Source organism: Eschscholzia californica, unplaced genomic scaffold (genome assembly GCF_041429995.1).
Source record: "Eschscholzia californica isolate CP2 unplaced genomic scaffold, dmEscCali1.0.p SCAF_4, whole genome shotgun sequence".
NCBI lineage: Eukaryota > Viridiplantae > Streptophyta > Magnoliopsida > Ranunculales > Papaveraceae > Eschscholzia > Eschscholzia californica.
The window spans coordinates 54,853,861-54,866,855 of NW_028238461.1; the positions used below are offsets into that span (position 1 = coordinate 54,853,861).

At 37.7% G+C, this 12,995-nt stretch overlaps 1 protein-coding gene and 1 pseudogene across 2 annotated transcripts; one reads left to right on the top strand and one right to left on the bottom strand.

Annotated features, from left to right (window-relative positions):
• Positions 1 to 1,378: 1,378 nt before the first annotated feature.
• On the top strand, positions 1,379 to 7,726 carry LOC147546366 (uncharacterized; annotated as a pseudogene). Its single transcript, XR_015223102.1, has 7 exons — positions 1,379 to 2,032; positions 2,141 to 4,958; positions 5,566 to 5,619; positions 6,023 to 6,348; positions 6,686 to 6,757; positions 6,912 to 7,058; positions 7,451 to 7,726. The product of XR_015223102.1 is annotated as an uncharacterized LOC147546366 (transcript).
• A 256-nt stretch (positions 7,727 to 7,982) lies between these two features.
• LOC147546367 (alpha carbonic anhydrase 7-like) lies at positions 7,983 to 10,491 on the bottom strand. The gene is made up of 7 exons (XM_086632619.1): positions 10,287 to 10,491; positions 9,977 to 10,176; positions 9,747 to 9,856; positions 9,513 to 9,618; positions 8,397 to 8,561; positions 8,245 to 8,298; positions 7,983 to 8,156 (listed from the first exon to the last, which is right to left on the bottom strand). The coding sequence occupies exons 1-7, from the start codon at positions 10,384 to 10,386 to the stop codon at positions 8,076 to 8,078; spliced, it is 816 nt and encodes a 271-aa protein (XP_086488745.1). The 5' UTR covers positions 10,387 to 10,491; the 3' UTR covers positions 7,983 to 8,075.
• Positions 10,492 to 12,995: the final 2,504 nt, after the last annotated feature.

A 12,995-nucleotide genomic window follows, 5' to 3' on the forward strand; every position in this document is an offset into this window, starting at 1 on the left:
GAGGAGAATTATCTCTAACCATATCTGGAAAAATAACCTCCAACATTGATGAAACATTTCCATCGAAATCAACTCTAGATGCAGCAACAGTCACCCATGAAAGAACCCCAGTTCTACTAACTACCATCCTCTTAAAAAGCTATGTAAAATGTGAAAAAGTGTTAGGTTCTTATTAAGTTAAAGGGGTGATGAAAATGAGAATTTAGGCTTTCTTTAGAGTGATTGGAAAATGGGTTTTAGGTTAAATACTGGAAGAAAGAAATAGAAGGAGAAATGAGAAATAAGATCCAAATAGAATCAACGAATAATTCCTACCAGTGGTTAAAGAAATAAGATCAAAATTGGAGAGAGAGAGAGAGGGAGCGCCAAACGATAGGAGGCGTTAGGTTAGAGAAATAAGATCCAAATAGTATAATATCTCTATAGGGATCTTTCTCTCTCTAGGGTACGGTAGGAAATGTGGATGTAGGGTGATTTATCATTTTTCTTGAAGAATTACAAAAAGATGTTAATAAGATATTAATGTGGCAGGTGAAAGAGATAGGTCTGCAATCTCTTCTTCTTCTTCTTCTTTCTCTCTCTTCCTCTTCTTCTTCTTCTTCCATTCTCTCTCTTCTTCTTCCATTCTCTCTCTTCTTCTTCCTTTCTCTCTCCTCTTCGTCCTTTCTCTCTCTCTCTCTCTTCTTTTCCCTCAATCTCTCTCCCCTTTCTCTCTCTCTCCTACCTCTCATTTCTCTCTCTAAAACCTCCGGCGAAGGGGTTTCCTTCGTCGGAGGCTTGCTTCAAAGGACCAAGGGTGAGGTGGACAGAGTGATGTGGTAATTGTTAGATGAGTTGGACAAAGAAAAAGAAAAAAATAATTACAGAAATGCCATGGGGGTAGAATTGGGAGGTTTAAAAAAAGTTGGGGCCATTTAGGAATTTTTTGGGGCCAAAACGAACTGCCGGACACAATTGGGTGCCAAAATGGCCAGTTGGTCACAAATCGGGGGCCAAAACGGAATTAACCCATAAAATAAAGAACTAGTTATTTTGATAATTTTTTTTTTTAAAATCTAACAAAAATTCACGCATTTATTTTAAAAAAAAATTTAACAAAAACCCACACATTTTTTAAAATCTAACGCGTCGGTTCTCGAATATTTTTTCAACCTTAGAAAAAAATATTATTTCGAAAATAGTTAGAACAAGTGTTTCGTACATATATAAGGTCTTCGCACACCCACAAAAACTCACACACGCGTTTCCCACATGCACATTTTTAAGACCCCAAGAGAATATGGGGTTGGAGTTGAATTTAAGGACTGAGCTAAGACTCTTAAATTTGAATTGATTTTGAGGGCCCAGACCCGCTGGGGTTGGACTTGCTGTAAGCTCCGCATCCGAGCCACTTCTCTTCTCTGTTATTATCTTCATCCATGGAAAAACACAAATCTTTCGGGAAAACTTCAAATGTTTAGCAGCAATAACTAGACCAAGAAAACCCTAACTTCTCTCTCTCTATTCAATCCTTCAATGGACACACAAAACCCCTCTTCTCTTCGTGTCCTAATTCGACCTCCCTCCTCATCTACAATTTCAACATCTTCATTTTTTACTTCAACTCCAACTCTAATTTCTCCATCAAACCTTCCAACTTCTACCTCTGCTCCTTCTTCTTCTTCGTCTATACAGTCTTCTTCGCAATCATCTCGATCTTCTGATGGAGTTGTTGTTGTTGGTTTCATTGGAAGGAGAGAAGCTGACCTAACTCAACTTATCAATCGAATTCTTGATTATAATGTATTTGGATCAGGTAAACTATGACAAAAGCTTCTCTATTGGAGAAGAAGAAGAAGTAGAAGTGAAGGAGTGGTTTCACTCTCGGCGGATTAGTTATTACAATGATGAAGAAAAAGGTACCGTCTTTCTTCAATTTGTATCCACTAGATGCCCAGTAATGGAGGAATCATCCGATTGTTCTTCGGATTTTGATTCAATGTTGGAAGAACAACAATATGGAGAACTTCAAGGAATGCTTCTTATGTTTTCTGTAAGTAATTTTGAGTAATCCTTTTCGCTTCTTTCTTCGTTCTTAGTTTTAGGTTCTTATGGAATTAGGGTTTTTGTTTTCAAAGGAATAATGCCATTAGAAATGTAGGTTTGTCATGTAATCATATTTCTTCAGGAAGGATCAAGATTCAATACCAAATTATTGAAAAAGTTCAAAATTCTACAGTCAGCTAAGCATGCTTTGGTTCCATTTCTGAAATCTCAAATTAAACCTACTAGCTTGAACTCTAAGGTTTCATCATTAGTGTCCTCTACCCAGACAGCTATTTCTGCAAATCTCTCCAAGAATTCTTCTCCTGGTCGAGGTGGCGGGGTAAATATTAGTCGCCATTCGTCAGCTATTTCGGTCATGTCGGGTTTGGGTTCATATTCCTCACTGTTTCCAGGCCAATGTACTCCTGTTGTTCTATTTGTTTTTCTTGACGATTTTCCGGAGGCTCCTAATATTGGGTCTAGTGTAGATGATTCATCCGAGTCTTCATCTTTGAATCAATCTCTTAGTTTTAGTGGCATACCTAGGCCAAGCTTGCCTGTGAAAAATTCTACTTCTGTTGTTATGTTGTCACGACCAGTGAGTAAATCTGGAGGTGGTCTAAAGAAGAAGCTACAATCATCTCTTGAAGCACAGATAAGGTTTTTGATTAAGAAATGTCGTACCTTAGCTGGGTCCGATGGGCACCATGCTGGATCAAGAGGTGGGGGAAATAACAATTCAGCATCTTTATTTTCCCTTGAAGCTTCACGGGCCGTTGCTCTGTTAAATAGGTCAAGTAATCAAATGTGAATCTCTCAATTTTGCTATTGGCCTTGTCGAAGAAGTTTTAAGTGGAAAACTTGCATCAGATGAACTTTTGCTCGAAAGTCATTATCAAAGTGCAAATAGAGAAGATATTCAATCCATAAAAGATTTTATTCATAGACAATCCGATACTTTACGTGGAAGAGGTGGGTTAGTGACTAATACTAATACTGGTTCTGCTTCTGGTGTTGGTATGGTCGCTGTTGCTGCAGCAGCTGCTGCAGCCTCAGTTGCACCTGGGAGGCCTCATACAACTCCAGAACTCCCAAGTTTTGGGAGCTGGTTATCGTCAAGTCAACTAATTCTCGAGACATTGCTCTCAGTGAAACTCGGACTTCTCGATGAAAGTGAAGTTATTCAAGCGAGTAGAAGAAAACCTGTTCGTCGGAATGGTTCTTCAGCACCAAGTGAAAGAATCCCCCGTAGTGGGACAGATCCTGTACAAGGTGCTATATCTTGGTTGGAAAGTGGTAAAGGTCAAAATATGAAGTTTTCGACTTCATGGTGCAAGAGATCTCTTCCTGCTGCTATGGAGCTATACCTTAAAGGCTTGCCTGCTTGTTATCCAACTTCTGTGCACAAAGCTCAGTTGGAGAAGGCTTTAATTGCATTCGTTCAATGGTAAAGTGGCCCGCTGTGGATAATTTTACAAAAAAATTGGAAGGTGAATGCACATCAATTTGGAAGTCAGGGAGGCAACTTTGTGATGCTGTCAGTTTGACTGGAGACACAATATCGAGGTTGATGGAACACTTTTAGGAGGTGAGGTCAAACCACATTCAAGTGGATTTTCTTTTCTTCATGCTTGTGCTTGTGGTCGTTCAAGACGGCTTCGAGATGACCCTTTTGATTTTAAAACAGCGAATGTCACTTTCAATTGTTTCCCGAACTGTCATAGTCTCCTTCCAGCTCTCCAACTACCAGAGATTAGCAATATTGAGTCTAACGGGTCTGCCTGGTGGAGTCTAATTCGAATTGGAGGCGCAAGGTATTATGAACCCTCTAAAGGTTTGCTGCAGAGTGGGTTTTGCTCAACGGAGAAATTTCTTTTGAAGTGGACAATTTTGCTAGAGAAATGGACAAAATCAAGTAATACAATAGGAGCAGTAAATGAAGGACCAGCTCAAGATTCCAAGGTTAAGTCAGTTGTAGATGAACAACCAGTTGATGGGGCACAGCCTATTCCAGGAGGACTACCTGGAGCGGTAGAAAATCAAAAGAATTACGTGGTGAATAAAAATATCACTTCCGGTAGAGGCCTACCACATTTGAGAAGACCTTTTTCTGATGTAGTTGCTGGATCAATTGGTACAGATGCAGCATTTCCTCCACTTCAGCAGAGAAAACAGTTCACAACAATTTCAGAAAAGAGTGTGAAACAAAGTACTGCACACAATAAAGGTGAGGAAAACGTTCACGTAATGAAGCACGAAGGACCTCAAAGATCTGAAAATCTTTCTACTCGGGAAAGCTCAAATGGAATTGAGTCCAGTAGCTATGCTGAAGGTGAACCATTTATAAAGATTGGAAGCAATGTAATCCCAGTTACAATGGATGGTAGTGGAAAGTCCAAGTCAGACACTATTTTGAAACATGTCATCGTGTATTTTGGATTCGAGTACGAGTGCCCCCATGGCCACCGTTTTATATTAACTTCAGAGCATCTTAATGAGCTTGGCTCCTTCTTCGCGTCCACTGAAAATCACACCAGTTCTTCTACCGAAAGTTCCGACAGAAAAGCAGAGTCGTCCAACTTTAATAAGAATATAGCATACGAAAAAGTTAATCCACGTGTTACCACTTCTAGGAGCAAGGGGAGGAATTCAAGTAGGTCAAATAGGATAACATTTAATTACTTGCAAAACGGTGATAGACAAGTACCGTTCTCTGGACCTGGAAAAGATCAGAATCAGACTACTACTGGGCTAGGAGAGAGGCTTCAGTCTGCTACTCTTGATGATGGTGGGAGTGGGAGTTCATCTTCCCTTTTGAACCGGAATTTACCTATATACATGAATTGCCCCCTCGCAGGATCTCTAATAGAAACAAGGGACAAGAAAATATCACTTTTGCAAGTACAGTATCACAGCTGCAAAGGATATTTCTGGTACTAAATCTTTTGATAACTTGTTCATTTGTTTTAACCTTTGTTTTTCTGGGGTTTGGACTTTGGCGAGTTCTGTAGATATTGCCGCCCAGGAGTCCCTCGTTTGTCTCCCGTTTCCTTTGAAACCTTTTGTTTTTACTGCAAATGGTCCATTCTGTGATGTCCTTATCCCTTTTTATCACGGGTTCATTTATGTTTTTATTGCAAAACCTTTTGCTGTACATTCTTTAAATCGTTATAAGTACATTACTTGGGGTCAGCTAATTGTGTTCTCTTCTTTCCCTGTTGAAGATCTAGCTTAGTACTCATTAGTTTTGGGTGAGAGTTTATACCTCATAAACCATCACGGAAAAATATCAACGCCTTTAGTTGTTCGATTTCCTTCAAGTCTAGCTGGTTTATTTATTGCTTTTCTGTATCCTTAAACATGCTTTCTAGATAGCTCATTTCACTGTTAATAATCATTTCACTGTTAGCAATGATACATTGTTAAATGGAAAATGTGTTGTCAATATTGCAGGAAAGGTTTTGGTTATTGTAGTTTTCTCTTGCTAACATTATGTTTTTGTCTAGCACCTCTTATATTTCTCTTTTGAACTCCTTTCAGGTCACACCTTCATTTCCTACTGTTTTGGCTACACACCCAGTTGTGCAATTTCAGGTATGCTGCAATTGCGTGATAACTTCTTGTATTTGATATCTATAGTGTATTGGGATAACCATTCTAATACATTCTTTTCGATGGGGGAGATAGAAAATAACCCCAACCTGCGCCACCCTTTTTAACATGCAGGCAATAGGAAATTAATTTGTTGATTTGTAGAATTCTAGATAAGGATTATTTGAGAGGATGCATCAAATACTTAGGTCATTGATGATCTTACTATGAAACCTTAACCTGCATACATACCTCGGTTACCTTGGTTTAGTTTAATATATTGTGTGTTAAAATTCTCGGCTATATTACCTCGATTACCTAGTTCTTGCTATATATGCTTTTGTCTGGGTATATCGTTGCGAAGTTATTGTTCTTCAATGCAACTAATGAGTGTTCAAATTTCTAGGCTTCATGCTTGCCTCCGTCTGCTCCAGACTGTGAACGACAATCGCAGTTCAGCACTGGGTGTCGTGTTATCCTTTGTACTCAGATTTCCATTTGTCTATGGTGTTCAATTGGATGATAAAAGCCTGTATCCTCTTCACCACCTTGAACATCAGCCAGAATTAACTGCATGGTTATCCGGAGGAACGATATTGCAGCTTATGTCTAATGGAAGCAATTCTGATGGGGATGTTCAGATGTAACGTGGAAAACTGAGTTGCGAAGTTGAAGTAGTTGACTTGTCCATGTTTTGATGATTTGACAGATGGAGACAGTTTCAACAGCTTGGTAAGTTGAGTTAGAATTTAAGCATGGTTTCGTTATTGTCTTCGTGTTGGTTGTTTATATTGGCGAGTTGACAACTCTATATTGCCGTAAACTCTTTTTAGATCCTCCACGCTACTTGTGTGAACGTTACTATGATCTCGACTGATTCTCACTGAACTCTACAATTGGCAAGTGAATTCAGACCTCCTTAACAAATTTATAGAATACTTTATTGTTCAGGCTTCAGGGATATAAACCGACATTACATAGTAACTTATATTCAGGAACGCCACTATTGAAGTATTCTTAAATTTTCAAAATTCGCTTACCTTTTTGTTGTTACTTTTGTCATATGCAGTTGAAGAATCTATAAGAATGAAATTTGCAGTACAGAAGTCCAGGCGCTTTAAGCAATTTGCAGTGTCATCAGGTTTCACATTTCTACCTCTAATTCTTGTTCACCACCACTATTTTTTGAAAAAGTTCACCACCACTATTTAGGCCCTACTAAAACAATCACCCGCTTTACAACTTTACTTGATTCTATTTAATGGAGATCTTATCTGAGGTATCATTTCATGCAGTACCAAGTTTTAAGGGCTGTGCGAGTGAGGGAATCGCTGCAATATTTGCTTGCAGTATGACATCGTAGAGCTATGCAGGTGTTGTTCATTAGACACCGAAGTTTCTCTCTTTATGGATCATGGGGCATAGAGAGAGGCGAGCACAAGGTGAGTTATTCTGACATTTGCTTTAAAGGTAGGCATGTAGAGAAAACTAAAATCGAAACGGGACCTAGAAAGAAAAACACTTACTAATTATACTTGGTCTACTAATGGTATGTAATATATAGAAGACTGAACCAATATTAAGTGTATTCGGAAGAAACTGTTCACCATTCAAATCTGCCAAGTCAATAGTCTTTTTGGTGTTCCATGACGTACACTGCGGTTACCAGCATTTTTCCTCTGAAAGGTGGTCTTTTTAAGAGGGAAGTGATTTAGTAGTTAAAGTGGTATTAGAAGCAGTATCAAACTCAATAGACATGAATGAGATCTTCGGCTGAAAATTTTAGCTTGAGATCTCGGCATTTATTTCATCTCTAATGTTAAGACTTCAACAGGTGTATCCCAGGCGTGTACTGGATTATTATACTGAAGCAGCATAGTTGAACAAGTCATAAGGATACATGAGAACTTGAAATTCTAAAATGAAGTATCGCTTGATGAACTGAAGTACAAACTGTAAGTCTTCTTTGTTAAACAAGTAAATTGTTTTTCTTCATTTTTATGTGAACTATCAAGTCTAGAAGATTGGGGAGTCTGGAGTTTGTCCTTGCCCCCTTAGTAAGTCTATACCACACATTTATATTATATTCTTTTTGTTGTCAGGAACTAAATTCCCGTTTCACCCTACTTAACGTTAATAAAAAAAATCTACTCTAGTAATTCGTGGATCGGATCGGGACCAACGTAGCCCGACTCGCATCCTGCCGAACTCGGCTGAATTCCACAATTTGGGTCGGTGGGATCAGTAGTTGGTCCTTTCCAACCCCGAGTTGATCTCGCTCCCCTACTACCAAATCATTTCCTAGTTGAACAGAACATGTAACTCTTCCATCCTAACAAATCTTATACCTAGGTCATATAATTGAATTTCATCAAGTATGAAGTGCTAGCTCCTTATTATAATAATCATCAATCGGTAAACTGATTACATAAGTATAAATTATATGTCACTCATAGATTTCACATACATGATTTTGGACTGTATAAGAAAATTTCACGATCATTTAGTAGTTGAAGAGGTCTAGCATTTTTCTCGGAATTCTGCATCATAAAACATCATGAAATTATTAAACACGATGTTTCCTAATCAATCAAATTATTATAGTTAAAATGCAATTAGTTAACTTACTCCGTGGACGGCTTTTCTCAATAACATCACTTGTTCTTCCGAAACAGATCTCAGCTGAAAATAAAACTCAAACCATTAGAGTCGTGCAAAGTTAAGGAACTAAATCTTTCTCAATTAGCTAACCAATAAATTAGTATTACTAATAATAGTACCTTTTTGTTGACGATCCAAATAACACCTTCAGCACAAGGAGGAGTAGTGAAAGAACCCAAGTATCTATAATACTCGTTACCACCAATCTGTATGTGCTTTGGATCAACGTCTCCTATGTCCACTTCCTTGTTGCTATCAGTTATTTCCTTGATACGATACTCCATCTAAAATAATACAAATTTTAGGTTTTGATCAAGGTTACCAGATTCGCGGTACGTTCCGGTACGCGGTACGAAAACGGGTACGCGGTACGCATATTAGAGCGTATCCGGTACGTGGGGGTATACTTATTCGGTACGCTAATTCGGTACATAATTCGTTTAATATAAAATTTCGATTCGTTACTTAATAAGATATTCCAGAATAATTGGTCTTTGGAAACTATCCTTAATTTAAAATCGGAGAGAGAAAAGCAGTTGGAGATATTATAGCAATTGTGCTTTACTGTTTAGTTTATAAAAAGAAGTTAAAACCCTAGATCTAAATCCAACGGCCACAATGTATTAGGAAACCCTAAAAATAACTGTATAAAAAGAAGTATGCTCTCCCCACCCCATCAACTGGCCGACTCTTACTCTCTTTCTCTCTTTGCCGAAAACTACTATTACACAAGAAATGAAAAACCTAATACAGAGTAATAGAAGGAAGAAGAAAGGATAAGTTATTGGCTTTTTGCCATCACCTAAACTTCATCTTCTTCCTCATATTACTCTGCATTTTTTTTCTTTAACCATTCACCAAGAGTTTTATATCTCAAAAGAACTTGGAGCCTTCAACTCATCAGATCGAGGTATTTGCTTCACAGAGTTCACCCTTCTTCTCTTAAAAACGATTCGCTAGATCGAGCGATCTGGTTCGCGAACGTATCCTGAAAGGGTTCGCGCGAACCAGATCGCGATTCGTGGGGTGTTCAAACGAATCTGGTAACCTTGGTTTTGATTTCAAGAATTTTGTAACCATGAATGGGCTAACAACGGACGAATTCCGTCTCAACTCTAAAACGAACTTTTGAGTCAGAGTCTTGCCAAGTTAGGGTCTAGCTCATGAAACTGGGTTGTAGTCCCTCGTTTTTTGAGTTAGGTTTTTAATTGAAATTGAAATAATACATGAATTACCTGGTTAAGAAATGAATCTTTTTCACCAGTTTTGTACAATTCCCCAATTACAGCAGTCTTGTTGAGTTTTAGATTTTTATGAACCATATGTAACTCTAATGCGAATCTGATCAGATTAGCAAATCATTCCAAGGTTAGTTAAGTTCATAATCACTTCCATCTCAAGTCATAATGTCTGAAGAGAGAGAGAGAGAGAGAGAGAGAGAGAGAGAGAGAGAGATGGGAATTAAGTACTTTTCGCCATTGATGGTGTGCTCGGAAGGTGAGTGCCAATGGAAAGATTCTAGATCGTAAGTGATGTCATTGATCTTAATTGAACCAGCAGTTTCAATTGCAAATTGAATCTGCAACCATAGGTAAACCATACTTACAAACATCAGATAAATGAATAGACAACGGGTTGTCTCACCATGGAACTACGCTCAAGATCGAAACCAGTGGTAAGGGAAGTGATGGTTACTTACACTAATATCATGGCCGCTGTTATTGATAGCTGCATTCGCAGATTTGTAGCTCCTCTTAAGTTGCCCTATTTCAGGCGCAACTTCAACCTTTTCATCCGATAAATCAATGGGAGATTGGTGACATCCGTTATTACATTTTCCCCCCCAATATTCAGGTCCATTATCACTGTCTTTCAGATAATCAAATTCCTTCGCATCCACTGTTTCATTAACAATGTTAGAAATCAAAAGATTAACCCCAATTTCACCGAAACAAAACAAAACCAAATTATCAAATACAAGAATCAAAATCAGATCGATAATTACTTACCTGATGTAATTGACTTCAAATTCAATACAAGAATCACAAAAAGAAATGTGTAAGCTATCAGGGATTTGTTTAGGTTCTTCATATTTGAATCAATGAGCATAGGTAAGAGAATATCTCTTCTTGTATAAATACTTCGATTTTCATGGGGTTTTATACAAGAATTATGAGTTTCTTTCGTGCCAGGTTCTTGTTATTAGCTTAGGATTAGTTAAGAGTTTGACGTTTCATCGTAGACGATTAAAGACTCGGAAAAGAAAAGTCTAAATCGTTTCTTGTCCACAACGCGTTTATCTACTTTTGTTATTTGTGAAAAATAAAAATGTAATAGCGACATTCGATAAAACTATCTAGATTCATCAAAAATCAAGTCCGTTTACCTCCATTTCAGAATATAAACATAATAACCCTTTATTTAAGGTGGCTTTGTCACGATTACTTACTTATATAAGCAATGTTTGAAACGTAGTGGAAACTAGTAATAACCCAGAGGATCGCTAAAATGATTTTCGTTCCAAAATGTCAGTATCGGTGTCAAAATGAGTTTTTAACAATTTAAGCAGCTACTTAATTAGTAAGCCAAACATATCTTGTTTTTCGTTTTTGCATTGAATATTAATTTTTTGGACAATTTACATGTAAATAAACAAAAAGTCGGGTTACCCCGACTTGTGAACTTGTGTCTTTTCCTTTTCTGGAGTAAAAACCACTTCGTGGACAAGAAAAATAACATCGAGAATGGAATTTAAAATTTTCATCTACCAGAGAGGAAGATTCTCATTATTCAGTAATATTAGGTCATGGAGTCATGCCAAAATGACGTCCCGAGTGGTCCTAAGTCACTATGAAACAGAACCGAGAAGAAAGTAATGGTCAAAAATGTTTGAAACTCTTGGCAAGATTTTTAGTTTGAAAAGTAGTCAAATTAATCAAGAAAAATCAAAACAAAAGAAAGTTCAACTTACCTCCAAGATGTTTCAATTCTATTACTTGGCTTTTCCTATACTTGGATTTTCAGCCATGAACTTGTCTAGTAGAAGGAATGTGATTGATGTTGAATAACGATAATATCTAAGTGCTGATTAAATTTGAATTAGATCGTCGCAAATATAGTTGGGCGTCAGAGTCATGCTCACATTCTACTGAATGCCATATGTGAACTCTAGTCACCTATTAGAAAGACTAGTATTAGGGTCAATGAACGTCGCACTCTAGGAGAAGGTAAGAAATAGAATAGTCTCACGTAGAATAAATATAAGTCTCACGATTAAGCATTCATATACCCAAGGGCGGAGCTAGGGGGTGGCTACCCCTAGCTACAATCAGGAACAGAACAATAAGAACAAAGGGAAAACACAACATAACAAAGGAGACGGCCTGGGTGGTTTGCCTTGCCCGTTATCTAACTCGCATGACTTCGAATCCCCCTTCCCAGTTACCCTCTTTTAATTTTTATTTGTAAAATTAATTCCACATGGGTCCTTATATCATATATATTTGCATGTCAAAGTTAAACTCATATTCGACTGAATGTCATGTGAACTCTAGTGGCCTACCAGAAAGACTAGTTTTCGGATCAATGAAATTGACACTCTGGGAGAAGATAAGAAATAGAATAGTCCTACGTAGAACAAATATAAGTCTGGGGACCAAGCATTCATACACCATTAACTTCTACCATCTAACCTCAATGTATCTTTAACAAATATTAATACCACAGAAAGATCAAACAGTAAACCCCATTATTGTGTACTTACAATATCAATGATGATATTTGTTAATGGGACCTAAAATTAGATCAAGGTGGTGATATCCCATTAGTGAATACCTAAAGTGGAGACAATATTTACTGTTTAAACCATTTTCTATTATTCGAAAATTCTCCATTAACATAAGAAAAAGTTAATTGAGATCGGAATTGGAGCACTCTCGTGGATATTTGCTGGTGGATGTTAACTCCCACTATGGAAAATAATTTCGGAAAATAAAATCTTACTATATAAGAGAAGAGAAATCCTTTACTTGTCTTCATTCAAAGGTCACTTAATTTGAGTGATAATGAAGAAGATGAGTGGCTTCTACTTGATGTTATCATGGGTACTTCTTCTAATTGTATCAGCAAATATGGTTGTGGGACTGAGAAGCAGAGCCGTGGCTGAGAATTTGAGGGCCCGGGGTCAAACTTAACAAGAGGCCCTCTTGTATGGTACCATAAAGTTAGAATACACTATAATAACATAAAGTTAAATTGTCAAAACCAAACTCGTTGTATGAGGTTTATGAATGATTGCTTCAATTATTTTCCAAATTTCTTTGATATACAAGAAGCATTGCAACTAAGTAATAAAAATATATGGTACTTTGTCCCAAAATCCAAATATCTGTAGAAATATAAAAACAAAGTTAATTTGATATAGTTTTAACTTCAAATAAGACTATAAGCCCCCCCCCCCCCCCCCCCCACCATGTGTGATTTGTACTAACAAAAAAACAAATGAAAAGATGGAAGCAATGAAGGTCGAACCCGGGACCTTTGAATCCCAAGACAAGTAAATCACCACTGAGCCAATATCTCTTTTGGTTCTATTCACTCAATTAGGCGTTTTTATAAAATATACAACCTATTTAGTTGGGAGTGGGCCCCTTTGAGGTGGGGGCCCAGGGCGGATGCCCTGCCCGCCCCCCCTCAAACACGGCTCTGCTGAGAAGAGT

What these genes read in the sequence shown, in the direction of transcription:
- LOC147546367 (XM_086632619.1), bottom strand. Translation starts at nt 10,386, where the DNA reads ATGCTCATTGATTCAAATATGAAGAACCTAAACAAATCCCTGATAGCT. An exon ending in ACAGCGGCCATGATATTAGT is followed by an intron (nt 9,857 to 9,976) that starts GTAAGTAACCAT and finishes CTATGGTTGCAG; the next exon opens with ATTCAATTTGCAATTGAAAC. An exon ending in TGAGAAAAGCCGTCCACGGA is followed by an intron (nt 8,157 to 8,244) that starts GTAAGTTAACTA and finishes TTTATGATGCAG; the next exon opens with AATTCCGAGAAAAATGCTAG.